Source organism: Leuresthes tenuis, unplaced genomic scaffold, assembly GCF_036924035.1.
Source record: "Leuresthes tenuis unplaced genomic scaffold, fLeuTen1.0.hap1 SCAF_3, whole genome shotgun sequence".
In the NCBI taxonomy this organism is placed as follows: domain Eukaryota; kingdom Metazoa; phylum Chordata; class Actinopteri; order Atheriniformes; family Atherinopsidae; genus Leuresthes; species Leuresthes tenuis.
The window spans coordinates 8,381,613-8,408,373 of NW_027325357.1; the positions used below are offsets into that span (position 1 = coordinate 8,381,613).

The 26,761-nt window shown below is 39.2% G+C and overlaps 1 protein-coding gene across 8 annotated transcripts in view; it reads right to left on the minus strand.

Moving 5' to 3' along the window:
• rap1gapb (RAP1 GTPase activating protein b) overlaps positions 1-26,761 on the minus strand; it is a 106,885-nt gene that overhangs the window by 2,119 nt on the left and 78,005 nt on the right. For 5 of the 8 annotated variants that reach the window (XM_072381660.1, XM_072381659.1, XM_072381654.1 and 2 more), the window contains 21 exons: positions 20,480-20,527; positions 18,793-18,831; positions 18,439-18,624; positions 17,698-17,801; positions 14,920-14,998; positions 14,769-14,822; positions 14,597-14,680; positions 14,407-14,507; positions 13,835-13,964; positions 8,772-8,927; positions 8,584-8,655; positions 8,395-8,481; positions 7,935-8,078; positions 6,313-6,444; positions 5,138-5,215; positions 3,367-3,476; positions 2,814-2,930; positions 2,411-2,537; positions 1,869-1,962; positions 1,335-1,444; positions 638-679 (listed from right to left, as the gene is read on the minus strand). In XM_072381660.1, the coding sequence (XP_072237761.1) occupies positions 671-679; positions 1,335-1,444; positions 1,869-1,962; positions 2,411-2,537; positions 2,814-2,930; positions 3,367-3,476; positions 5,138-5,215; positions 6,313-6,444; positions 7,935-8,078; positions 8,395-8,481; positions 8,584-8,655; positions 8,772-8,927; positions 13,835-13,964; positions 14,407-14,507; positions 14,597-14,680; positions 14,769-14,822; positions 14,920-14,998; positions 17,698-17,801; positions 18,439-18,624; positions 18,793-18,831; positions 20,480-20,518 (2,052 nt within the window). In that variant the 5' untranslated portion in view covers positions 20,519-20,527 and the 3' untranslated portion in view covers positions 638-670. The remainder of the gene's footprint in view (positions 1-637; positions 680-1,334; positions 1,445-1,868; positions 1,963-2,410; positions 2,538-2,813; positions 2,931-3,366; positions 3,477-5,137; positions 5,216-6,312; positions 6,445-7,934; positions 8,079-8,394; positions 8,482-8,583; positions 8,656-8,771; positions 8,928-13,834; positions 13,965-14,406; positions 14,508-14,596; positions 14,681-14,768; positions 14,823-14,919; positions 14,999-17,697; positions 17,802-18,438; positions 18,625-18,792; positions 18,832-20,479; positions 20,528-26,761) is intronic. The other 3 variants (XM_072381656.1, XM_072381655.1, XM_072381658.1) reach the window with 3 other exon arrangements.

Sequence of the window (26,761 nt, forward strand, 5' to 3'; positions counted from 1 at the left end):
CCCAGCCAAGCACTTGGTTAGGATGTTGGGCTTGTCTGGTCGCTAGCTTGGTTAGCTCATGAGTTCCCAGCCAAGCCCCAAATGAGACTGGTTTTCTGAAGCCATGGGAATCTTTTGCCTGGAAGTAGTTTCTTTGACTTTTGGCTCCTGTGATACTCAAGACCACAATTTGTTTTCTTGAGAGCCAGTTTGGCCAGCTTACAGCCAAATAACCTCCTAGCTACTTCTCAGCTGAGGTTGACCACCTTGGCTTGCCGAGGGGGGGTAGCTAAGCAGTGCTACATTCTCTTCATAACTTGCTTGCTTCTTGTTTCATCGGTTCCTAACAGCATATGCAAATTAGCTGTACAGCCCAACCCAGCAGGTAGTTAGGCTTCACTCCTGAAAAAAATCTATATAGAACACGTAGGCTGTCACTTCGCTTTTCTGAGTATAGGGATGCTCTGGAAATTCAAATCATAAATACTTGGCTCTTGCATTGATTCGCTGATTTTGCAATTTGAAGCTATACCTTGTTATACATAGTATACTAGTAGACATATTAAAACATTTGGGAACTTGGGGGGGGGGGGGGGGGGGGGGGGGGGTTGAATGTAGCTTCAAGTAGCCCCACAATTATGTCAGCAGTGTGTCTAACCTGAAGATTGGTGTAGTGATCAGAGAAGAGTGGCTAACAGTCCTGCATAGAAATACAGAGAGAATGCGGTACAGTTAATATCAACAAATACAACAACCAAGTATTTACAACACAACCCAGAGTGAGACCAGAGTGAGATTAAAACCAGTTATTTTATAATCTATCTGTTTTATCTTTACTCATTCAAGCTGTGAAGTTCTATGGATAGTGTGGCAATTAAATATTTTGCAGATATTTATTAGGGTTAGAAGTTTCAGGTTGGAAAGATTGCTCTGAAATTTGGCAATTCATCTGGAGCGATTATCATTTAAAGCTGTCCATTAATTTGACTTATAATGGAATAATTACAAAGGAAACAGTTTGTTATCAAAGCTAAATTGAGGTGAACATAATAAACACCCACATTTAATATTAGAATGTGAGCACTGTCACTGCATGTTAACATGCTGATGTTAGCATTTAGCTTTAAAATGTTGTAGCATCACTGTGGTCTTGTTGTACTGTTCACTCTATAATATATCAGGAAATAATCGTCCATCACTACCTGCCAACACATTCTCATAGCTGAGCTGCAACTTGCGAAAATATGGTCTTTCGAGTCAACAAATTACTTTAAAAACTAGTTTGAAGGATCATTCATTCAGCTGGTTTGTGAAGCATTCCCGTTTAATGACTGATGCTGAGCCCTTTATCTTACCGATGAGAGCTTGGGATCCTGCTGGAGTTGCTCCATCTTGGGCTGACTGTCTGTCCCTTTTGGCTCTGATGTCTTCACTGCATCCGATTGCTGCTGAAGACGGGATGGTGCTGGGAGGAAAGGGACAGATGTGTGGCTGTCATGAGTAATAAAGTCACACATAGAACTGCTGCCAGCTGTTCAAGCTAAAAGAAGAAGATATCGCAGACTTGAAAAGATGAATGGCTCAGATAACCAAATAACAGGGGCAGTGTTGGAAATGTGATGGATGTTTTAGATGTAGTAAACTTTATATTTTTCAAAAAAGTTAGCCAAACTGCACCAAACAGGGCCATGTGTTGTTGGAAGTGAATTTCATCACTTAGTGGTGCTGCAATATTAATTGCTCAGGAAGAAGTAAGTGCTATTCTAAAGTGACCCAGCTAGATTTTCCCCAGATATGAGAAACACTTGCCCTTTTGGTAACCTGCCTGCTTCTCATTCCTTCAGGCTATCACTGGCCTGGTAATGTGAAACGTTTTCTCCCACACTCACCTGGAGAACTTCCCTGGCTGCGTGCACTGTCCTCCACCCCAGAGCCGTACACAAATGAGTCTCTTTTTACTGGCGTGACACAGGACACACTTTCCTGTGAGAAGGGCAAATAAAGAAAGTCTGAAAGTTTTTCCCAACTGTGTATAACTAGGCAGAATAAACCCAACCAAAGCCACATTCATGGACTATATTTGCATTAGTTTTGTATATCTTGAGATGAAAATGTTTGGAAGTAAAAAGAAAAAAGATCAATACACTAATACACATTACTGTGCAATACATTGTCAGACCTATAATTACTGGGCTATATGGTGAAATCCATCAAGCTTTGTCATGCCCTTTGTTTCAACTGTACAGGTAACAGCAAACAAACCAGTTAAAAATCCAGTTGTGTTTTCTCCACAGTAAAAGTGAGGCAACATCTAATGGAACCACAATATGTCACTAGCACTGCAGATCTGTATGCTTGTTTTTGTTTTGAGGGAGTGACTTAAATGTTTGCAAATCAGTAATGTGTTATCGCTAGTACTGTGTCCACCCACCAGTCCAGTGTCATATTCCTCTTCTTCGTGCTCTTCCACAACGCTGGCAAAGCTGCTGGCATTGGAGGAGGACCGAGAAAGGTCCTGAGCTTCAGGGATGGAGGGTGCCCTGCAACACATCGCCAAACTACACACCTGGGTCACTCTGAGCACATAAGCATCTTTCCTTTCTCTTTCACCAAGTTTGTGTGAAGTCCAATAAAAAAAAAAAGTCCCTGTAATGTCCCCAAGTTGGATCTTCCAAGTCAAGTTACAGTGTCCACATCACAATGTGAAAACAATAAGTCTGTAGAACTACTTCAACATACTACTCACACTAAAGGGTAATTCAGTACAAATACATTCTCAGTGTATGTGAATGTGATATAACATAACATTAAATTATGAATTAGATGACAGTCACCTGTTTTTTGTGGCAGTAAACTCTGGAGAACTGTGATTGGAGGAGTTGTCAGATTTGTTTTCCTGTGACACGTGACTGCTGTCTGATGTCTTCTGGGTGCTGGGTGACACGTCTCGGCTTCAGCACAGGGGTATAAGAGTATGCGTTAAGAGTTTTACAATGAATATTTACAATTCTTTCATATCAGGTTAATCAGGGTTTTAAGAAAAACAACGTTTTCTGTTGCTGTTGCAACTGCCTTAGTCAACAGGTGTTCACAGTGTGTGCTCATCAAAATAAAATGCTGATTAACTGCTGTATTTCATTAATAAATTCTGCTCCATAAATTGTAGCCCCTTTCAAATTTATCATAAATTATAATATACACAAAATCAAGTTTTCCCAAGTACAGCATTTAACATACAGTGAGCAATCCTCATTATCAAAGCCATCCAACAAGACAACAATCTAATGACTGAATTCCTCATTTGAATGACTTTCCTTCCATCTGTTGTAACATGATTCTCTTCTCACGACCCACTCCCTGCTGATAAGCTCCACTCTGTCCTCTCACCTCCTCTCCTGAACCTCCTGGATGTTCTCAATGCCAATGGCACTGCTGCGACGGGAGCTGAAGGGCCCAGACTTTTTCCTGGTTGGGCTTTTCCCAGGAATGATCAATGACTAACAGTAGGTAGGGAGAGGAAAGTAAGACACGCATTTTGGGGGATGATATAACAAACAAAGCAAACATTATACATTGTACATGGCGCAAGAAGCTAGTTAAGTGAAAGGTATCTACATATAGATATATACAGTGAACGATTCATGATGATGCTGATGGCTGCATAAATCTTGAGATGATGTAATGACACATTAGGCCACATGTTTTAAAAATCCAGTGTCCACTGGGCTTCAGGCAAGAATTAATTTTATATTCTATATATATTTTCTAATCTTATAATATGGAAAAAATAAATAAATACTACACGAAGGACAGGGGGAGTAAACATGAAATTTAAATATATCCAAATCATGTCAACAACTCTGATTTGAAATAGAAATATAAGAGGGAGTCTGCTTACATTTTCCCCTGTGGAATTCCTTACTTTTCTGTCATAGCATTTAGAAATAAAACTTCAAGTAAAGGGATGTTACAGATTTCATACTTAAAGCTCTGTGATTTGCTGTTGATTCTGCAAAGATTCACAGCGACGTAACTGAGCAAAAGTTCTCAGTCTAATCCAGAACATTTCCTATCAGCCACAGTACAGTACAGTACTGCAGTGTTTGCTATATGAATGAATGAAATGGTTGGAATTCTAATTAGAAATGCAGTTAAACAAGTTTTATTACATCTAATGACACAGAATAATATAGAAACTTTTCACAGCAACGGGAGGTAAAACACAATCTAGTCTACAACAAGAACTACTACAACCCCTATCTCAAAAAAGTTGGGATGGTGTGTTAATTATCAAATAAAACAGACTGCAAAATTTGCAAATCTCATTAAGAAATATTTTATTCAAAATAGAACATAGGAAACATCAAATATTTTAAATTTTTTAAAAATCATAGACACAGCATCTTCCACACTGAAGAAGCGAGGGTCCATCTTGATTATTATCAGCTTTCAGTTCAAAAGACTGCATCTCTGATGGAATGGGGGTGCATTAGTGTCCAATGAACTGACACCTTGCATATTTGGAAAGGCACCAACAGTGCTGAAAGATATCTACAGGTTTAAGAGGAACATATGCTCCCATCCAGACAACTCCTTTTTCAGGGAAGGTCTTGCTTATTTCAGCAAGACAATGATAAACCCCATACTGCATCCACTACAGCAGCATGACTTTCTAGTAGAATTGTCTTGGGGTTGGACTTGCCTACCTAAAATCTGCAGATCATGAAACACAAATTTCAACAAAGAAGACTGAGGAAAAATGAACAGCTAGAATTCTATATCAGACAAAAATAGGACAACATTCCTCTTCCAAAAGTCCAGCCCTGGTCTCCTCAGTTCCCAAACACTTACAGACAGTTGGTAAAAGAAGAGAAAATGGTCCTTAGTGGTAACCATGGTCTAAACTTTTCAGAGCAATCTTGCTGACATTAAATTCAAGATGAGCCCATATTTTTCATGAAATATGAAACGTTTTTTAGGTTCTATTGTGAAGAGAATATTAGTTTATAAGATTTGCAAAACATTGCATTTTTTAATTAATCCAAATTTTTGTGTCACAATTTTTTGGGAACTGGGGTTGCAATACTCACATAAAGAAAACATAAGAGCAAATACCATTTTAAAAAATGGGAAACAAGAAGGGAGAATATACATGAACCTCTTCTATTGTTCCTATCCCTATGGCACTGCCTCGGCGTCCATATTTACTGGGACTTTTCCCTGGGACAAGCAATGACTGTGCCACACATAACAGGTCAGGAGAAGCAGAGAGAGAGGGGAGATGACAGATTGAAAAAGCAAGAGGGGGAAGAAAAAGAAAAGAACATATCATAAGATTTCATGCGCACAGCACAAAGAATTTAAACAGCAAGGTGCAAAACATTCTAAAGGGAGCTTGTAGCATGAGATAAAGAGTAGACGTGATATAAAGGAAAAAGGTTGGGGTCCAACACAGGAGAACATGACAGGAGTATTACCAACTTAGCAGGCATGCAAGCATTTGCTGACCTGAGGGATACACGTGTGTTTATAAGTTAATTCAAAGGATAGAAAAGGGAAAAGAAGGCAGACATAGTCATACAGGTAGCCTTTAAAAACCCTTTTAGAAATTGGGAATATCAAAAAACAAGGTAGCGCATAGCCGTACACAAACAGGACGGAGAGCTCCTTACATTTATGGCTTGTGCCATGCATATTCTCCAGCCACACATGCACAAAGCTGCAACAAGACGTTACTGCATTTGGAAGGGAAGCAGTCATTAGAAAGTGTAGCAAGAAGGGAGGGAATCTGGGTAGTCATACAGCTGCTAGACTGAGCTCACTTCAAAACTTGGGATGGACACTAGACTGGGGTTCACAAACAATCAACCAACCTGATGCAGATAAGAAAATCACTGGATTCATTGCAAAATGGATATTGTCTTTTATCAAGACCCTATTAGTCTGCCACCCTATGCAGTAAAAACCATTCTTTCAACGGATGAGAATGAATGAAATGCTGAGAATGAGTTATGCTGTGTTTCTCCTCAAACAGAACAAATAGTCATTAATAGGACGACTAAATGGAAAAAGGCAATCAGTGAAAGCTGTTTTAGTACATAGCAGGAGTGAAATTAAAATGTACGTAATGAAAGGAATGAAATTAAAGCTTTGATGGTTACATCCTGATGACAATAAAGTGCTAAATTGGGAGTCGTTTGTTATGGGGCTGCTTTGGAGGAAGAATACTAGTTTAAGGACATTTAGATGTATCTATCCACCTTGCAGGGAAAACACTGTATTCTGAATGTATGTGTTAGGTGGGCAACACGTGAACCAAAATGGACTACTTACAATCCCTGGGGTTTTGGGACTCTCTGCGGGATTGTGGGTAAAGCTGCCACTGTGACTAGTTGAGACTGTGTGTGACTTCTTGTTACTGAGGCCCATGGCGTCCATAGACTGGCTTCTGCTGCGGATGACCCGCTACAGAGAGAAATGAGGAGATACCGTCTGTCAGTGAATCCACTTTGATATTGTGTGGAAATGCAACACACTGACCAATATTCTAAGGCCTTAAATGCTATAGATAAGTGGTCAAGTCATGTCCAAATTGAATTTATAATATAACAATTACCTTTGCTAAAACACATAGTGTAGGTGTTATTTGACGTTTCAAAGCCTTTGTGGGTAATCATTGGTACATGTTTACATACATGTATATAAGTATATTTCATGGAAAGTTATTTTCAAAAGACAAGAGAATGTCATCTATCATAAATGATTTGATCCAATCATCCAACTTTTAACATTTTTATTCAAGTCAGTGTGTAATATTGTTGATATGAGTCTATGTACAGTGAGGTGTGGTAGAATATAAATAATCAAGAGTAAAATTATAGAAAGTAAAGTGACAAGTGGCTTCAACCTTGACATGAATATGTAAGTGCACCTGTACAGGAATGTGCTTAAATGTGCAAAAGGCCTGTGTGCAGCTGTATGCAGGACTATTTCTGAACACTTAGGGGCAGTGCAGGTCAGAGAGGAGAGGCTGTGTGAAAAAACAAATAGGCTTCAGAGAAGCTTGAAAAAATGTGGGCTTTGCAGTGGAGAAAGATGAGGCATCTTCTATCTAATTAAATGTCATTTAACATGGGTGAGTCTGGAGTTCAGTTTTGTGTTGTTGGACAAAGGGTGAGGAAGGAAGACCAAGACAGTGATGTAAGATATGACAGACAGCGAGAAACATCTATACCATAGGACAGAGAGAAAGGTAGAGTGGAAAATCTTTGCAGATGCAATTTATGGAGGTGTGAAAGTGAGAGAGACAGAAAAGAAGATTAAGGACACATTTATGCAGAGGTATTGTATGCACATTTGAGGAATGAAGAGCCTTCCGAAATAGCAGAGTGAGAGAAGCTGGGAGAACTGACGTCATATTTCACCAAAGGTGCAGAGAACTATAGAAAAGATGGCCGAAAAGTACTGATCAACACGGAGAGAAAGAAAAAACAGTGCAGGAATGCTGCCCATGGGAAGACGTACAAACTGCATCATCAGCTCCGTAATGAGGGGTCATTAAATCGTTCATCAGGCACACACTATCACAGTTCCTGCCACCATGCCTCAGCTACTGAGCTTCACTCCACCACCCTAATTGTCATTGATGGAGCACTCTCGGTCAGAGAAAAGTGCCTTTCATACACAACAGGACACTCAACGGCCTCAAACCCCACCACCATGCAAAAACACACCAAGTTCAGCAGTTGCAGCCAAAAGAGGAAAGCAAATGCCACAGGACTGGTCCTTTGAGATACCGCAAATTGTCTATGCTTTGTTTTCTCATGTGTGAATACCCAGAATCCCAGCCAAAAGAAAGGGGAGGAAAAAGAAACATCCTAAAAGTTTTCCGCTCATCACCATTCTCTCTCATGCATGTGGTATTGCAGATTACCAGTGCTCTATGAATGATGTACCTTAAAGGATTCAAAGAAGCCGCCACCTCCTCCTCCACCCCCGTTCTCCAGTTTATCTTCGTCTCCACCAAGACCCATCATGGACTGGCTGTTGATGTGCAGCTCCTCATACAATGTCTCCAACAGGGCCGAGCGTGTGCGTTCCTGACAACAACAACATGGAAAATCTATTCTGAAAACTAAAACTGAAGTGAATTAATTATTTCATATTAAGCTACATATATGACAGGTAAGTAAGAAATAACACCAGGATGACAAATATCAGCACAACAGCTGCTATGCTTTGTGTGGCTGCTGTCTTAGAGGGAAGGGAGGCAATGATATGTTGTCACTTCTTATCAAGGGTACAGCCAGCAGGATGCAAACCTGTGCAAACAGGTGTAGGCTCCAGTGTAAACACATGCACACACACACAAACACTTAAGGCATTCACACTCCCAAAGCAATGTTTGCTTCTCACCTCCAGCTTGGCAAACTTCTCAGCCTTGTAGCAGGCATATTCTGCATTGATGAGCTTGGTGAAAAGGAACTCATGGAACTCTGGGCCCTGATGAAGGCAATTCCAAAAAGGGTGAGGCAGAGTGAATGAAGGCATATAATGTCTACTTGTGAAACTGAACTGTGCTCATGTACTTTTGTGCCTGCTGACCTTTCTGAAGATGGCAGGATCAGGCAGAGCAGGTCCAAAGAAAGGTACATCATCTCTTGCTGTTACAGACACCTGGAAGAGAAATGGGATGGGAAAACAAGACTAATTAGCAAAAAAAAAAAAAAAAAATCGTAAAGATTAATAATGTGTAAGGTCCCTGTAGAACATTAGCTGTGATTGAAACCAACCTTGTAGATGACACTGTCTGTGCATGCATTTTCCACCTGCACCACCACATATGCATGGAGGAAGTTGGACTGGATCATATCTGGTACAAAGGGTGTGTTTTCCTCCTGGAACACGATGGCTACAATGTCGTTGCCTATGTGCCTCTTCCTCTGCAGCTGGGAGGCAACAACAGCTGAATCATTTTCAAATAACCAGTTTGGGCAAACCCGAGACAGTCACAGAATCATTCCCAGGATTTGCACTGAAACACTGAAAATAAATACTACATAGTCCCAGCAGTGAGGTAGTGATAACTGGGATCCTGGAGTACAACATTCTACCTGAGATGCAAGTCCCTTCAGTTTTATTGTCGGTCAAATATATTGAAATCCAATATCTTGTAGCTAATTTTAATGTGACTATATAGTCAGTTCTAAAGTTTACACAGACATATCAGAACAAATAAACAGTTATTTGTCTCTTTCAAAATGAGATTAATACAACCTATGTGGTATCAATTTGTGTCATTATTCATTAAACGAAACATATGTTAAAGTGCAGAAGCAGTTTGTGAAGAACTAATTCCACCCTTACAACTTCTATAGGAATTAAGGGCACTTGATTAATTGATCATCAGCAAGTTTGAGCATCGCTATGAAAGCAGAAGTTTTGTCAGTTTGTTGGTCTGGAGCATTCAGTTGTGTATAACACAATGCCAAGGAGGAAAGACATCAGCAATGATCTTAGAGAAAAAATTATATCTGTCCATCAATCTTAAGAGGGTTAAAAGTCATTTGTCCACCATAATACAGTGAGATTGACTATTTACAGTTAGGAAACATTAAAGAATGTTGTTTATCTTGGATGTTCATTCCAAGGTCAGACCACGCAACACTCAGAGAAACTGCAAAATACACAAGACTTTACCGGCCTCAGTTAGCAGGTAAAATGTTAAAATCCATGACACTGCACATTGACAAAGAGTGAACAAGTTAGCAATGTTGCATCCAAACACATCTCAAGACCTCTGTCTTTGGACAAAGTGGAGATTTGTTTTTTACGTAAATTTGCAAAAAAATAATTTTATCTTAAAAAAACACCAACTGCGTGGTAAAAGGGTGATGATTTGGGCTTGTTTTTCAACCACAAAACCTGGGCACCTTACAGCTTTCTTTTAATACCCTGATACATAAAAACTTTGAATTTACAACTTTATGTACTACTGCATTTGCAATATACAAATCCATATCCAATTATTTTTCTCATGTTTTATTATTATATTAACAAGATTTAAGGCCATCTATCTATTTTCTATACCCGCTTAATCCATTGGTCAGGTTGTGGGGGGGTTGGAGCCTATCTCAGCGGTCATTGGGCAGGAAGTGGGGTACACCCTGGACAGGCTGCCAGTCCATCACACGGCCACACAGAGACACACACTCACTCCTAAGGACAATTTTAGAGTCACCAATTAACCTAACATTCATGTTTTTGGATGGTGGGAGGAAGCCAAAGTACCTGGAGAGAACCCACACATACACAGGGAGAACATGCAAACTCCACCTAGAAAGGCCCCAGAATGGGATTGAATCTGGAACCCTCTTGCTGTGAGGTGATGGTGCTAACCACCACACCACCGTGCAGCCCAAGATTTAAGTCATAATGCAAATTAACGAAGTTATTAACGAATCTTAATGTCAGTGAAAGTACAGCAAAGTCAAACTAAAAATGGGTGATGATTACACAGCTGACTGTCATCATTGTTGACAAATAACTGTATTTTTCTTGTGGCCAAAAGGACACGTGCACACTTGAGGACAGAGTGACCATGCTCAAGCATTACATTTTTAATCAAAGAAGTTTCTTTTTGAAAAGCTTAGTTTTGCTAAGCATCAGGGACATCTTCCTATTGAGCTGAATTATGAATGTATGCTGTCACCTCATTGCCTTTTGCAAGGAATTCTAATTTGCATGGCTCACAAGCTCCCATGTATGCAAATTGAACTTTTTAATAGTTGGGGCAAATTTCCTGTTTGAGACGTGGCGCTGTCCCAGATTTTTTATTTTTTTTTTCCAGCATTCAAACAGTAAAATAATCTAAGATGCCAGCGAATATCCGAATGTCAAAGAGGATGCAGTTCAGGGAATTGAAATCAAATTCTTATCATGGAGACTGTGACCCAAATCTTTCTGTTGCATGTAATTGGGGGAAAGATATATCAGATTGCACAAACAGATAGAGATTGGTGATATAGAGAAAGCATGATTTGAAATTTTTATCAGCGCAGATAGTCTATGCAAAAATGGATGCTTTAGGAAAAGCCTCAGCGTTGTGAATCTCTGCATCAGCGCGCAGTGATTACCCTCCATTACTCATTAGATGATTTAACACTAAAATACTGCCATTTAATAAAGCTTTTTCACATATGGTGATGTTAGCTGTGGAATTTGTTGGTGCTCCTGAAAAATGTCTCATGAATTTGCCACTTGTATGCAATAGATAACAGACTAAATATTCACTCTGGGTTTAATCTATGACGATGACATCTGGTTTACCAGTCAGAGCTCAATTACTTTATAGTCTCTATTACAGCCAGTTTGTTTGTTAGCATGAGAACAATCGACCATCTGGCTTCAGACTTGGCAAGTTTTCATTATTTGCTGAAGTCACCACAGTCATTGATACGCCAGAAGTGTTGAGCAAATGCATAAATAGATGGCAACTCTTTTCTTCAGATTAAAAGGAAAGAGACTCCACTCAACCTAAACTTTAACAAAAAATGTATCTTATATAAAAAATGCTCTGATATTACTATTGTAAAACTACTATTATATTGTGTTGTAAAAAAATACTATTGTCGTCAGTAGTTATTTGATAGCAGGACTTACCAACATAGAGTTTCACTGCCTAAGTTGCAAAGAAAACTGAGAATTATGTTTACTATTTGATATCTGTGTTCATAATAATCATGCCAAATTCTGCTGCTTTTTGATTAATGTAATGACAAATATTAAAAATTAGCTTTTTATGATGGTATTAAGGGCTTAAAGGAAGACGGGGTTCATATGACTGCAAATCCAGGGCAGCCAGGTTACTGCTAAGTAGCCCTGAGCTTATTAACTGTCAACGTTAATAGTCATACACACATGAGGCTTCCAGAAATCTGACAGCTGAAAAACATTCAGTTCATTCTCTTCATGCAAGCGCACTGCCAAACTACATCACCACTATGGACAGTTAGACTCAAACTCAGCAAGGGCAGTGTTGGATTTAGACATTTAACTTCTGGTACTGCTATAAAACCTTTTAAAACCTAAAACCTGCTTTTAAAACCTAAAACCTGTATCTAAGTGCTGTGCTCTCCCATTCCTGAAATAATGCTGTAATATTATGTGTGCACGCTGCCTCCTTTTCCCTGTTGCCTGATGAATCATCCCATGTGGGTGTTGTTTATGTCCTCTGTTTGTCTCTATGCCTTGGAAATATGGACCGTCTGAGCAGGGTTACTGTGGTAACAAAGTTCAAACCACTCAAAGCACTGAGCATCTAAGAACTAGTGCAGCTTACTGCGCCACAGAATCAAAGAGATGAAAGTCTTCAGTTGCAAACTGATAGAAGACGACCATCAGTGTCAGGAGTTCAGTGCTTTTTGAAATGGTTAATCCTTGAGAAACTATACTTCTCAAGAACAGCAGATGGGCCTAGCAAAGTATGGCACACAAATATTGCAAAGCGTTCACATGGTGAAGGTTTTTGTTAATTACACATTTCAGATCCATATTCAATTTAGCAATAGTTCTTGAAAATTGAGCTGATTTAAAGATGACTAATACAACAGACTGTGTATCATACAGACATTGGAGTGGTTGACATCACAGTGTTCATCCACCTTATTCACTTTTACATCTAATAGCAGATCTCAGCAAAGTTTGGTAGATTACATGTGGTTGTATTATGATGTTTGTGTTGTGGTATCAGAGTCTCAGAGATCTTGAGGAATTTTTTGAAAAACCTTTGTTGTTTTAACATTTTAGTTTTAGCAATTTTTGCATTTATCCCCTCTCGTCTAGACTGCACTGAGCTATTTTATCATTTGGAGCTAAAAAGGGATGTGGTTTATTGTCCATTTGCCATGTGAACCTCCTTCATTGTGAAGCTTCTGGAGGAGAGTAAGATATGGATGAGGGGAAGATTTTGGAGATGTTATTGTCAAATAGATAAGTGGGTAGTGGATAAGGCACTGCTATAAGTTAACATGTTATCTAATTGTTGTTTCTACTAATAGGGGGGCATCAAAGGAGAAGGATTATGGTTGGAGCTTCTCCTTGGGGTTATTGCTGAAAGATGATGATTGTGGTAGTGCCATCTTAAATGGGGCACAGCTGTTTTTTTCAGATGCTAACTTTTTTTTTCTTTTTTTGTTTCTATGATCTGAGACTTTTATCACGGCTGTGGCTCAGAATTGTGTTGTCCTCTGACTGGAAGGTCAGTGACTTGATCCCCTGGACCCTGAACTGGCTTGTCCAAGTTTTCTTCAGCAACTTACTGAAGCTCTACTTGCCCCTGACGCCCCTATGATATGTTTGAGACATGTGTTGTCAAAAAGTGCATTGTAAGTGTGTGCCACTGTGGCTTCTTGTGTTACGTGCTTTTAGTGATCTATAAAACTTGAATTGTACAATATGAAAGCACTCAACATGCCATTTTCTGATGTTTTCTTTCCTTTGGTATTGGCCAAGCAGAACAGTACAATTATTATGTTGCAACCCCCTGCTGTATAGGAAACTTGAGCAATTTAAAGGATCTTACAGCAAAACTTACAACTGATCTCTTCTCATTCACCTTTCAGCTAGAAAGTGAGAGAAAGCGTTTCCAAAATGTCAAACCTCTGTACATGATAAGCAGAGCAGTTACTCATTAAATGATTAATCAACATTAACTGAAAATACTTCAATTTGGGGTCCTGATCCATTAGCTACACCTGGAGGAGTCAAAAGGAGAGGCCTCTTTAAATCAAACATTTGTGGTCCTAAAAACACAAGTAAATTATCCTAAAGCTTAATCACTGAAATATCAATATACCTGCTGTGAGTCTCCTTCTGTGTAAGGCAGTTTGGTGGACACATGAAACATAATCTCCTTATTATGGAAACTTGTGTAGATGGATTCTGTCCCCGTCTGCCCATGAGTGACATCGAGCCCACCCCGAAAACTGGAGAAGAAAAGGAGAAGAAGTGAAAGCAGATTTAATAGCAAAAGCAACAAAAGTGACAGAACGGGGACGGGACGAGAAGGATTTAGAAGAAAAGGCAAAAAGAGGTGCGCAGTCAAGACAGAGGACAGAAGAGAGATTAACAGATGCTGTTAGTGGAATACAGGTGCATTCTCTCAGAACTCTCTGTACACTGTGATCATTCATCATTGAGGGAATGTCAAGGGCACTTCATTTGCCTATTCAATCAAAATGTCAGCAACAGTAAAAATATCAGGTCACTGTAAATTGCATATTTTCCTAGATTCACTTCAAGCTACCCCTTATCAATCACAAAGTGAATGCCTGCTTCTTGCAGATTTTAAGTGAAGTGCTTATGTGAAAATCAACACAACTTTTTAAAATAGTTTTCAGCTGAAATTTAACTGAAAAGTGCCCAAACCCTTTAAAGTCATGAAGTTCAATCTTCTTGCCCAGAAACTCCAAGAATTCAACAAAGGCAGGGCTTTCTTCCATATTCCCAAACAGCTCCTCCTCTGATGTCTGTGGGCAGGAGGCAAAAAAAAAGCATTTTCAGTAGGTCATGACTTGAAAAGCAAAGATTAGCTGCAGTATCTCTGAAGCACATTCACCTGACCAAACTTTTGATAAATGACTCCAAACTTGAAGTTGTTGCTGATTACATGCTCATCAAAGGTGACAATGAGCCTTGATGCCTGAGGATGAAAGAATAGGAGGCTTCTAGTAAGGCTCATGGTGCTAGACTGTTGATGGATGGAAGGGAGAAAAAAAATCGCTCTTTACCTTTGGGTAGAGGACAGGGTAAAACCTATCCACGTTTACTTCTTCACAAACAAGCTGCAAAATGAAAATGTGAGCTCAGTTTCATAGATTTTGAAAATCCTGTGAAATTTTTGAGATTATTACTAAAATCAGTATGCTAGTAATTACCTACCTTGGCCATTTGAATCACATTGGGAAACTCAGTAAGGCAGGAGATGGGAATTACGTCATGATAGGTTTTAAACTTTGTGCTGAAAGGCAAACAGTGAAAAGTCAAAATGCTCACTGCTCTTTTTGTAATCCAAATGAATCCCCTGTTTCTTTTTGTGATGCTTAGCTTTCATCCGTTTGAACTGTCAATTCAGAGGGGATATTTCCTATTGATGTGTGGATCTGGGAAAATAACCATTGTTACACTTGATGTCTTTTAGCCAAGACTGCCCTGGGTATCATTACTTTTTTAGAGAGTTGCTACTCAGTGCAAGGAGTACAATGAACAACGCTGGAAAAACTGTGCAGCACCTGAATACTACAAAGTATTTTGTATGGAGAAAATCAAAACATAAAATCTCCCTCCAGCATTTATAAATCTTCTAAAAATTTCTGTGTACATCTGTAAAATTGTACGTTTAAAAGTTTTTGCTCGCAACAAAACTCACCTTTTAACTGCAGAGGATATGGTTCCATCCCTTCTATGTCAGTCAGTGGATGAACATTTATAAATATGCTAACCTAGCCACACCCACATCTCCACACATCAACAGCTGACTTCCGCATTCCCTGCTAAGCAATGACCAAGTCTAATATTGGTGTCATTCAGTCATACACTTATATATCTAATGTTTAATGACTGTATTTTTAATAAATCCCAGTGTAAAAAAAAAAATCTTTGAACTAGAGTACAATTCTCAAGTAATCTGGGGAACTTGACACAAAGCCATATCCACATGTTTATGTTTATGCATTTAGCAGACACCTTTATCCAAAGCGACTTACACTGGTAGGGTAAGGGGGTCTTGCCTAAGGACCCCTACTGGAGGTAGTACCTTTCATGCAGAGGATTTGAACCCAGGTCACCCACATTAAAGGTGGCAATCTTACCTCTACACTATCAAATCCCACATGAAAGCATCATAATGGTAATTAATCCCCTTCCTATGTATTCATTCAATTCATGTGCTGCCAGCTCTTGGCTAACTCAGAGCTGCTAGTAGACTGAGGGCTTCCATTTCCTTAGATTAATGGCACACAGCAGAAGCAAGGCCAAGCAATAAGCCACGGCATTCGGCCAGGCCAAAAAGCAGCCAGAAGCTCGCTCTTACAGTGGAAGCTGCTAACTCCTGGAGTGCTGGGTAAGCTGGGAGCAAGCAGACTGGAGTCTCGAGCTGGGCAAGCGAGCTTCTCATCGACTTGTATAGCTTGCAGAGGGACTTAAAGTGTAAGCATCAAACACATGAGAATAGTTTGAAGTCTTTGATTGTGCTTTAGCATAAAATGCCATGTCAATTTAACAACCTTACTCCTTACAGAATAGAGATGACTGGGCACATATTCAAGGAGCATTAATATAGTAGCTTTATATATTTACATTAGATTGTGTGGCACCCACAAGTGGGGGGGGGTTAACAAGTTCTAATCCTTACCGCTGCTAACCAATGTAGTTATGCATGTTTACAGTAAACAAGGCATTTCCAAAGAAATAGAAATGTGCCAGTCCCTTTAATTACAATATCTGAGGTGACTGTGGGAGGTGGCCGCCCACTATAAAACACCCCTTTGTAAAACTGTCGTGGGCTGAGTGGTTGTTACCTCACTGCACACTCATCCACTTTGAAGGTCCATTAACAAGGAAGAAATATGACTATCAAAATCTAAAGAGAAGTCTCCTAGGTGCTAAAATTAATTCAAAGGTTAGAGTTCTGCCTCTCTCCCCTGATCTGTCTTCAGCCGAATGTGAAGGAGTGGAAGGATTTCAGTGAGTGAGCACGGCTTTAGGCAATGGTGGGTGGGAGCCATTACACTTGTAAAACACGAATGACTAGGGTGCTGATTGTTGAGTAGTTTTTGGCACTGTTTTAGAAAGTCACTTTTTGCAAAGAGAGGCTCAGATATTTTTACTGCACCACACAAATATAGGCTGCTTGTAACTCTCTGTACATAAATGACCAAAGCACATCTCTGCTGGACTCTGACACTTCTTTGTGTTTAGACAGCCACAAAGGCAGAACCTTTTCCAAATCTGTGATGGTATTTATGATTGAATCAATTTAAATGTTTAACAAGGAGTTAGTTTATCATTAATACCATTAATTAATCAATAAAATATACCAATTCATGCCAACTTAATACTTAATGTTCATAAGATGCACGTTACCAGAACAAATATTCATTTCTCACTTTGACTTAGACAATAATTCAAAGCTTACAACTTTCAGACTATGTATACAATGCAAAAATTAGGGGAAGAAGAAATTTATGAAAAAATGTACTGTTGCCTTTTAACAGCAACTATGGCACATTGCTGTGTATTATTAGCGATATAGCTGGGAAATACACAAATGCAATCTGTCAGAACTAGGAACATTTCTTTCATTGAGGCACTGTTATTATTCTTGAGCTAAAACGTAAACCCTCTTCTATCCAGGGCAGTCAAGGCATATGTGAACATACTGTCCTGTATTTTAATAGCTGTGTTTGAGCACATACAATAATCAATGCCCTGCATGGATGTTTAATTGCAGGTTTGTAGCAGATGCAATGTGGGGGGGAAAGGCCATAGAGAAAGGAAAAAAGAGAAGGTGCAATAGAAGAAGAAGAAAAAGCAAAACAGAGTAAAGGCAAAGAAAAATCTCAGGGTATAGAAGAAAGAGTAAGAAAGAACAGGCGAGGGAGAAAAATTAAATGCAAGAGAAAAGAGGGCGCAGGGTAAAATAAGGTAGGCAAACCGTACCGTAGCATCAAGCGCAGATGCTCTTGATCCCCAATGACATCATATTTAACTGAAAAGACCAAGTGGCCCAGGGCAGCATCCATGGTGTAGTAATTAAAGTGTTCCTGGGGGCAGATAAGCGGAGGAAACGGTAACATAAGGATGACTAATTCCACAGCAACTGACAGAGGGTGACAGAGGAATAAAAATGCTAAATCAAATTAGCACCGGAAAGAGGTAAAGAGAGTAAGTGTTCACAAATAAAGGAAAAGGCTGAAGGTACAATGTACCACTAATTACCAAAATCTAATTTTCAATGCTCAAAAGTATCGGTATTTAATGGATAAATGTATCTAAATCTACATAACAGTAAATGGATAGTAAAGCAACACTACACCATCATTAACAAAGTTGTTTTTAATTGTCCTATCTTTTTGCTAAGCCTGCCTAACAAATTATCCTAATAGCTGTAAAGGTCATTAATAACAGCAAATTAATCCACTGAGATGTACTCTGAGGTTTTACAACTTTGTTTTCAGTGTACATTCACACAATCTGTAACACTTAGTTTACTAAACTCAAAGAAGCAGTGTACTGGAAACTGAGGAACAACACTTTTCAGAGTAGCTTTGGTTGTTTAATTCCCTGTGAAACAAGCGCTGTTCTAAAACCAGGCAAATGACCGATGAGTCATATAAACTCAAGGTAATGGAAAAGTGTCCCTTCCCCAGTCCTCTTACAGACCCTTTTCGCTATGCTTACCTTGCCCATGCAATGTTTCCTGTAGATTTTGGCAGTGCTGTTTGTCTCCAGTTTAATATGGGATGTAGGACAGGCAGGCTGATCAGCTTCTGGTGGGTCCTTTGGTTCATGATTGGTCCCTTCAATCCAGTAGCCTCCAAACTGAGGCAACAAGATGAGTGGAAAAGGACTTCTGCGACCCAGAACCTGATAATGAAGCCCAATAACAATGTTAAGAGAAAGTATTGATTAATAATACTTCTGGTGGGCTTTCAAGCATTGCATTGTTTTTTCTTAACATCATCTATTGTGGGTTGTGTGAGTTATTTTTATGTGGAGGGTATGTTATGTGTAACCATAAACAGTCTTATATACCTCATGAACGCTTGGATAAGGGATGTAGTCTTCTTCTGTCTGCAAGGAGAGAAACAAATTTGAATCAATCTGACAAACAGCTGCTTACAACTGGACTTTCAGTTTTGTTCATCAAGGACAATAACAGTGAGCAAAGACACTGCAACAGTATATTGAATACATCCTGAAAAACACATTTTTTTAAACTAGTTTTCTATCCTGTAAAATATGACAGGAGCCACATTATGAACCTTTCTGAAAAAGCTCTCATAGTTCTCTTAAGAACATTCTTTTCTTTTTTGTTAGCAAGTAAAGTTTTTTTAAACATGTTAAATATATTTATCACCCCTGTTGCGATTATGTAACTTTTGGGAACTCAATTGAACTTGAGAGTGATTTGGCAAACTTTTGCATCCTGTTTTTTTCGTAACCTCCAGTTACTGGGTGCTAAAACCTCTTAGTATCGACATGAGAAAAGGTCAAGGCCTTTCACTTGAAGAAATAAAAGGATATTCAACTGTCTGTGTATGAGAAGCTCCATTTCACTGTTTAATATCATATCATTGGGCATCTTATATTAAAAAAAACATCACCCTCTGAACATTGTGTTCACTAACTATTTTTGTTACACTTTCCATACACTAACATGCTTCGATTTATTTTTTGGTATAAATGGATTTCCTGTATTTCATATAGTGTTTTTTTTTCTTCTCTTACACTGATAGTTCAATGTAAGGTCAGTGTTGAGCTTAACGCAATGCTGAAATAATAATACTAAGGTTATTTGTAACTTTAGCTACATGAAAAATACAAGCGTTACAATCACAACACATTAAGCATGCACAATTCTTTCAAGTATAATAATTCATTTAAAAATTAAGTTGTATTTATATATGAATGTTATCTTTAAAAATACTTCAGGTCCACAGCTCGGTGGCAGCTACAGGTGTGTTTACATCCAGCTCTCTGGTAGCATTTTTGTGAGCGTCCTTTCCAATTTCATCACAATGCTATCGCACAAAGCAAATTCCATACTTAGTTTTATGTGGACTGTTCTGTACACAGACCTGCTGTTAACTCCATCCAACACCTGAGTAGAATTGTAGCAGATCCAGGCCTGAGCACCATAAGTGCCAAACTGTGGTTGGTCAATTGGAAACAAACCTCTAAAACAGCTTCAAACTATTTGTGGATTGCCTGCCCAGAACAGTGGGGGCTGTTCCATGAGGATATGAATGCCAGTTGTCTTAAAGTGACATGGTCAACACACACAAAAATGGTAAGTGACCATATTGAGCACATCTTTCATTTCTATTCAGCTTTTTAAGAGTAACATTTTGCTTAATTATTGACACCATAAAGAATTTAAGGAATTTTCTTATCAAACACTGTGATATTATAATAGAGTTACAAATTTACATTTTAGCCCAATCCTCACCAAATTACCTTACATATGCCCTTTCTGTCTTGACCTCAGAACTCCTGCTAAGACCAGTGAGCTACAGTCTTCAACAGTGACTGAATAAGCCTGCCTAGGTAATGGGACAGCAGAGGATTTTGCAGTCCCTGTCCCTGCTGAGCTCGTAACTCAGTCGGTGAGCATCCTTAAGCCTGTCTGACAGCTGATAAGGAAAGGTTTATAACTCTGCCATTCCAGATGCTTTAGCAGACTCTGCTGTATGAGGAGATGTGAGGATTTGTGACTCACTTTGAGGGGAGGAGGGAGGGGGCATCTTTGGTCGTCCATTCTGCAAGCCTGTGGAGGGAAAAAGAAAAAATGACAAGGCAGTGATGGCAAGGGAGAAATATCCACACAACCTCACCACAGGTGTACAGACACAAAAAGAGAGACATACTCAGAGCACTATTGATTGTCAAGACTTGCTAAATTTATCATATAGCAGGACACTTCATGTTTACATATGCAAGCTCGGCCATTGAAAGAGGAAGTAAAGAGGAGTTATATCTCGAAACCACAGTGGGTAACAAAATAGAAGAAAAGCAAAGGTCAATGAGAGCAAGGGCAGTGTTTCCAACAAGACATAATGCAGATATATTTAATGATAATTCTATGTGAGAGTCATAAAATACAAAAATAAAATTTTCCAACGATTCTTTCTAGTCTAATTCTGCTGACTGACAATGCACGGATGAGTATCAAAGCATTTGTGATCAAGGGCTGCTTTGTGTGGAATACCCTCTAGCAAGGTTTGAAATGTATCAAATTTGAAGCACATTTTTCAGACGACAGAGGATAAATCAAATGGAAATTGAAAATAGCTTTCATTAAATTCATCTTCTGAAAAACTGCTCCAGCGCTTCCATTATTCTCTCACACATATTCTCTTATTGTGGAGGATATGCATTATTACCAATTAAATAATATTCAACTGTTGCTTGGAACTTTTTGCTCCTGTGCTGTTTAGCTGCTTAGCAAACAATACGGAAAATAATTAATGGGGGTTTCTTACGAAAGGCTTTAAAAACAAAATAAAAACTAATCCATAAGTGATATTCATTGAACAGAAATCCTTTGTTCTTCTTGGTATCCCTTGAAATTGAACAAGATACAAGTACCTTTTGTTTTTGTGCCTCTGTTTGTTATTCTACACTTCTTCAGACGTCCACAGTTTATTCAGGTTAAAATGGTGTTTTCAGACTTAATTTGATACATTAGTACCAAAGCTAATAGATGAGATTCACACAGTCTTTGATCTTCGAAGGAAGATCAGGTGCATACAGTAAGAAAAAATAAGTTTGTCAGTTAATAGAATATATTCACAATCAAATTAAAGAAAAAGCTGTTATGAGCCAGTTCAAAATTAAATATTGTGGATGTCTTTTAAATTAAATCCACTCTCAGATCAAAGTCCTTAGTCAAACTGTGGCGGCCCTTTTTAAAGGGCTATTTCAAAATCTGCTATATAGTTTTTTTATATTTCTGTAATATTGCAGCTCCGAAACAAACTAGATATCTGAGAATCCACGTCAGCATAATGAAAAACACAAGAGTTCACACATCTGATGATGCAGACAAAACTACCCAGCTGTGAAGAGAAAACACAAAGACTCTGTTCAGCACATTGAGAAGCATAAGGCTTCTGGGAGCAGCCTGAAGCTGCACATACCAAAAAGATAGATGGATACATTGGCACACACATAGAAGTGTTACACTAACTGGGTTGCAGGGATGAATGCAAAAGTAGCATGAAAGGCAAAGAAAAAAAATAGGAGGGGGGGACTCAAGATAGAAGTCCAGGAGGAGTGAAATTCTGAGAATGCAATTTGATTAAAGTCTGTGAGAGAAAGCACGGACAAGTTAGACAGTTAGTACAAATAGCTGAGCCAGGGGACCACTTATAGTACCTGCATCCTCTCGATCATGGCAAACAGGTCCGAGGCCTGGGAGAGAGAGTTGACAAAAATCCAAAAAGGGACATGGGTTTGATAATCTGTAGAGCTGTGTTGATATGCTTTCCCTGTGGCCTTCCGTCGTACTTCATCTCTGCTCGGTGCAAAAGCTGTGCATTCTCTGGAAACAAGGCTACCTTATGAAATTTCTCATACTCCTAAAGAAATTTCACTCTCATGGTTCTCCTCACCTTATTTCCTACCCCACTTAATGCTGATCACAATAAGACTCTATTCAACACCAGGATAGCTCTTCAAATTGTTCCTCCATGCTTCAAGACAAACACACTGTAAACAAACAACTCTTATGGGGAAATGAGCCTCAAAGCTCCATGGTGCTTCTCTCTGTTGCTAAAGCCAACAACTCATCTGACTATATGCAACAGCTAAATTAACTGGAAGACATTCTGGGTCTGTTGTCTGAGGCACACAGTCCCATTAATGTGTGACTGGGACACATTTCACACTACAACTTAGTAAGCAATAGGCAAATATAGATTGCGTCAAAAAAGGAAATAAAGATTAATACACGGACAATCAGACAAAATCGCTTTCTTTTTGAAAATGGCATAATCTTGCTGCTTTATATTCAGCAACTGTGCTGTTTGTGTGCTGTGAGAGAACTACTGCTCAGGATTTTCACCACAGTACACATCAACGATTCCCTGCAACAGAGCTTAAGTGTTTTGCCCCATGTTTTGCCCAATTAGCAGAGGTACCAGTGGAGGTTAGAGTCAAAGAAAATACTCTTAGGCGTGCACCTTTCATCTGCAGAGGCCACATTAAGGATTTTAGCAGCTCCACCTTGTGATGAGGGAGGATCACAACAGCCCTGACAGCTACGGTGCGTCCTCTGTTCACCATGTAACACACATGGACTGCAGTGCCAAGCTGATGTTTCCACATGACGGCTTAAATTTACTAAGAGGCACTGCAGGCCTTCCAAAAACACATATGCACACATAGCCAGTGGAAAGCATACGCATGCATACCCACATTTTCACATGCACTAAAACATTTTTTTTGACAAATACATAATTGTATCTTTGTCCCCAAACACAAATACCTACATATCTGACTCTGACCTAGAAAAGCCAAAGGTGCAGCCTCAGTATATTGCAAGAAATAAACCATGCTATATGATATTCAGTGAGATGCTTCTCCCCTAACTGCAAAACAAACATCAACAAACATTGTCCTCTGCCAACTAGATTATCTGGTGAACCAGCCAGACTCCACAGAAACCACATTAGCGTTGAATCGTCCCAGAGAGAGAAAGGAGGCATGTCCTCCTGGACTGTGGAGGCACTCTGTTTGAACAGAGCTCATGAACCACATTTTGGAGTTTCATGCTGAGCCTCATAACAGGATATTCAAATTGTGTTGTACACCTTATTTGCAAAAGAGAAAGTGCATTCTTCCTTCTTGTGGCTAAAATCTAAAAAAGTGCAGAGTACTTCATTAATCTATGCAGTGACCATTAAAATCATCTACTGATTTTACAACATCAAACATACTCTATATTTTTCTGTTCCTGAGCTACCAGAAGTGAAAGAATCCTTCACCTACAGTAAATGAAAAATACTCACATCACTGCAGCATCGTCTCTTGAGAGAGGGTTTACTAGGTGGACTGCTAAGAAGTCCATTCAGTAAGGCAGTCTTAGCTATCCTGAGCTCAGTCATCATTCCACAAGTATGGATGCAGGCGAGCTGACAAGATTAAGGGTGTTGATGTAACCGTTGGCCACACAGAGAAAGACGAGATTGACAATGACACTTGACACTCACAATCACTCAGCCAGTAAACTTGGAGAGAAAACTTGATAGCTGTCTATCAGCATCCATACATCTATTCTTTAAAGTGAGAGCATGTGCTGTAATGTGAGAACATCATCATCTCCCTTGCTTCCTCTTTCAAAAACACCCCCGCCCCAACAGCCACCACCCTTCAAGTGACACACACAGCTGTTGTATGTCTGATGAAGGAGGAACAATGTTGGTCCCCTCCCAGTGCAAATATCTACTCTTTCTAATGCAATCACACATTCACACATGAACACAAAAAACTTCATACTTCTCTTTTTGTTATATCGCATTATTAAGCTATTCTGTTCCTCTTTACTTCCATCTCATTTTCTCACATCTTCTTCACTGAGACATTTCTGCTATGAAAACAGGTCAACATTATCATTTATTTTTTCTTTTTACATCTATAATTAAAGATATAAAAGTTTCATTGTATGTATTTGCAAAATAAATTTTGTGAAGAGGGCTAGTCATACATGGAGTGTTGCTATAGAGTGAGAATACTCATGCTTCCATTTTTGTACCAACACTCACGTAATTTCAACACTTTCCATGTTAAGAAATCTTCTTTTTACACTCATTTCTCACAATATAAAGTAGCCAAAAAAAAAATTAATAAAGGAGTGGTTCACGCAAGGGAGCTTTGCATGGAAATGAATCGGCTACTTTTCACTGTATCATGTCCTTGTGAAGAAAACATCACTGTGAAAGCTCTATGTGCTCTCACTTTCACCAGGGGAGATACTGTATGTGAAAAAAGGCAAGAAGCCCAATTCCCTGCATGGGCAGATACCACGGCATGATGGAAGACTTAGCCAGTCTCTGCACCTCTGAACATCATCTGTGCATAGTAAAGAATGAGTACGATATGAGAGCACATGTGGAAGTGAGAGATAAAGAAGGAAAGGAGAGTTAAAAAAGACAAGGGAAGTGCAGTGGGATGAAAGAGGAGAGGTTGCTCTGCCCAAGTCTTTCGTTTAAACATTCTTCCAATATCAGGTACCAACACATCCAATAAATTAAAAAAAGCAGAGCACTTTCATAAAGATAGATAGATAGACCCAAGAGTAGGTTCAGCAGTTTTCATTTGGCAATAGAAGAAAAACACACTTGATGGGATTTTGCATAAGAGGTTAAAAAAAAAGCGCACAAAATAAATAACTTTTAATGACGTAATACTGCACCAAAGTAGGTCTGCCACTTAAACACCATCTCATTCCGAGGTCACATTTCATTAGTGGTGAGCTGTATACTCAGGTCTAGACTGACTTTAGCTGAATACTAAACTGGTATCTGAGAACATTTATAGACAAAATCTTAATACTAATTACACACTTGCATAGGGAACAAGTACAACTGTTACACTGTAGCGAATGAGTGGGAGATATTAATTAGTATTCAGATTCACACAGTGAGCACTGCTGTATGAGTTGTAAAGCATACTGATTGTGAGGCTGAGTTGCTTATTGGAAAAGTCAACACTGTAGCTTCCAAAATCAAGCAAGATTCTACAGCAGTGTGTACAGAGATCTAAAGGAACAACAGGTGCTGAAAAACACAAAGACTAACAAACACACCAGTGAATGGAATCACTGGTGACTTGGCTGAACTTTCAGACTTCATGACCTTCAGTCTTTTAAGCTACTCATGTGTCTGTTGAGACAATGAGGAGCCTCTACAGTGAAAGTACCATCACTGGACTACACATAATTTTTCCCTGAGTTGATTACCAACTATTAAAATGTGTGTGTGTGTGTGTGTGTGTGTGTATGTGTGTGTATAAGTCTGTATGCCAAAGAAAGAGAGTCTGCATGAGTAATTCAACAAATTCATAGACTGACTTGACTGAGTCAAAGTACTTTATGCTTGTGTTTAAACAGATATGGTAGTGATTAACAACGACGACCCACACAGTCCAGACCTTTCTCCTTAGTCTGTAAGTGGAGCAGAAAAGTTTTGACTCCAGGACTTCATTAAGTTTTCACAAGCAGAGCTCCATTTGAATTTTCACAGACAAATCAACATTGATGTGTATCCAAGCAACATCTCCACGCCTACTCATTCCCCGTCTCTCCATTAATGCTCTGTGGTTAAGTCGCAACCTCAAAGGCATATGCCGGCGGAAAATGAAAAACTAAACTTCAAAGACAGTCAATCAATGGGCACAGAAGCCTTTTGTTTCAGTCAGAGAAATCCATTGTGGTGCATTCATTTGCCTTGGCTGCACAGACTACCCTGACCTTGCTGTGGCCACTGGGCCCGGGGGACACAAGTGGAGTTGGCTCAAATGACCCCTTCCACCCCATCAACACCTCAGATAAGAGGTTGCCACAGAGGCATAGCCACATAGCCACATAAAATATTCTGAACGCTAAAGCAGACCTCCTCCAGTAAAATACAAGAATAGTCAGTTCAGCGAAAGATGTCCAGTTAAACTCTTGCAATTTGATGAAACTCTGTTTGGTATTTGAACATGTAATCCAATTTGATCACAAACTGCTTTGTCAAGTAAAAACCTAAACATCCAACTTTTCAATTCATCAGTATTCCTGTTGATGTACTTGAGAAAGCTAGCTACTACTACAGTTCCATAACATTGTCAGACATACAATGGACAGTGAGAAAACTCAGTACTGCAGATTCTTTTTTAAATTAACAGAATTATTCTGACACTCTCTTGTCACAAATCAACAGAGCTGGAGTTTTAGAGATCTGTCAGTGTTAGGCTTGCAGAAGCTAATATAGCCTGAAGCAATTTATTCCAAAGAAAG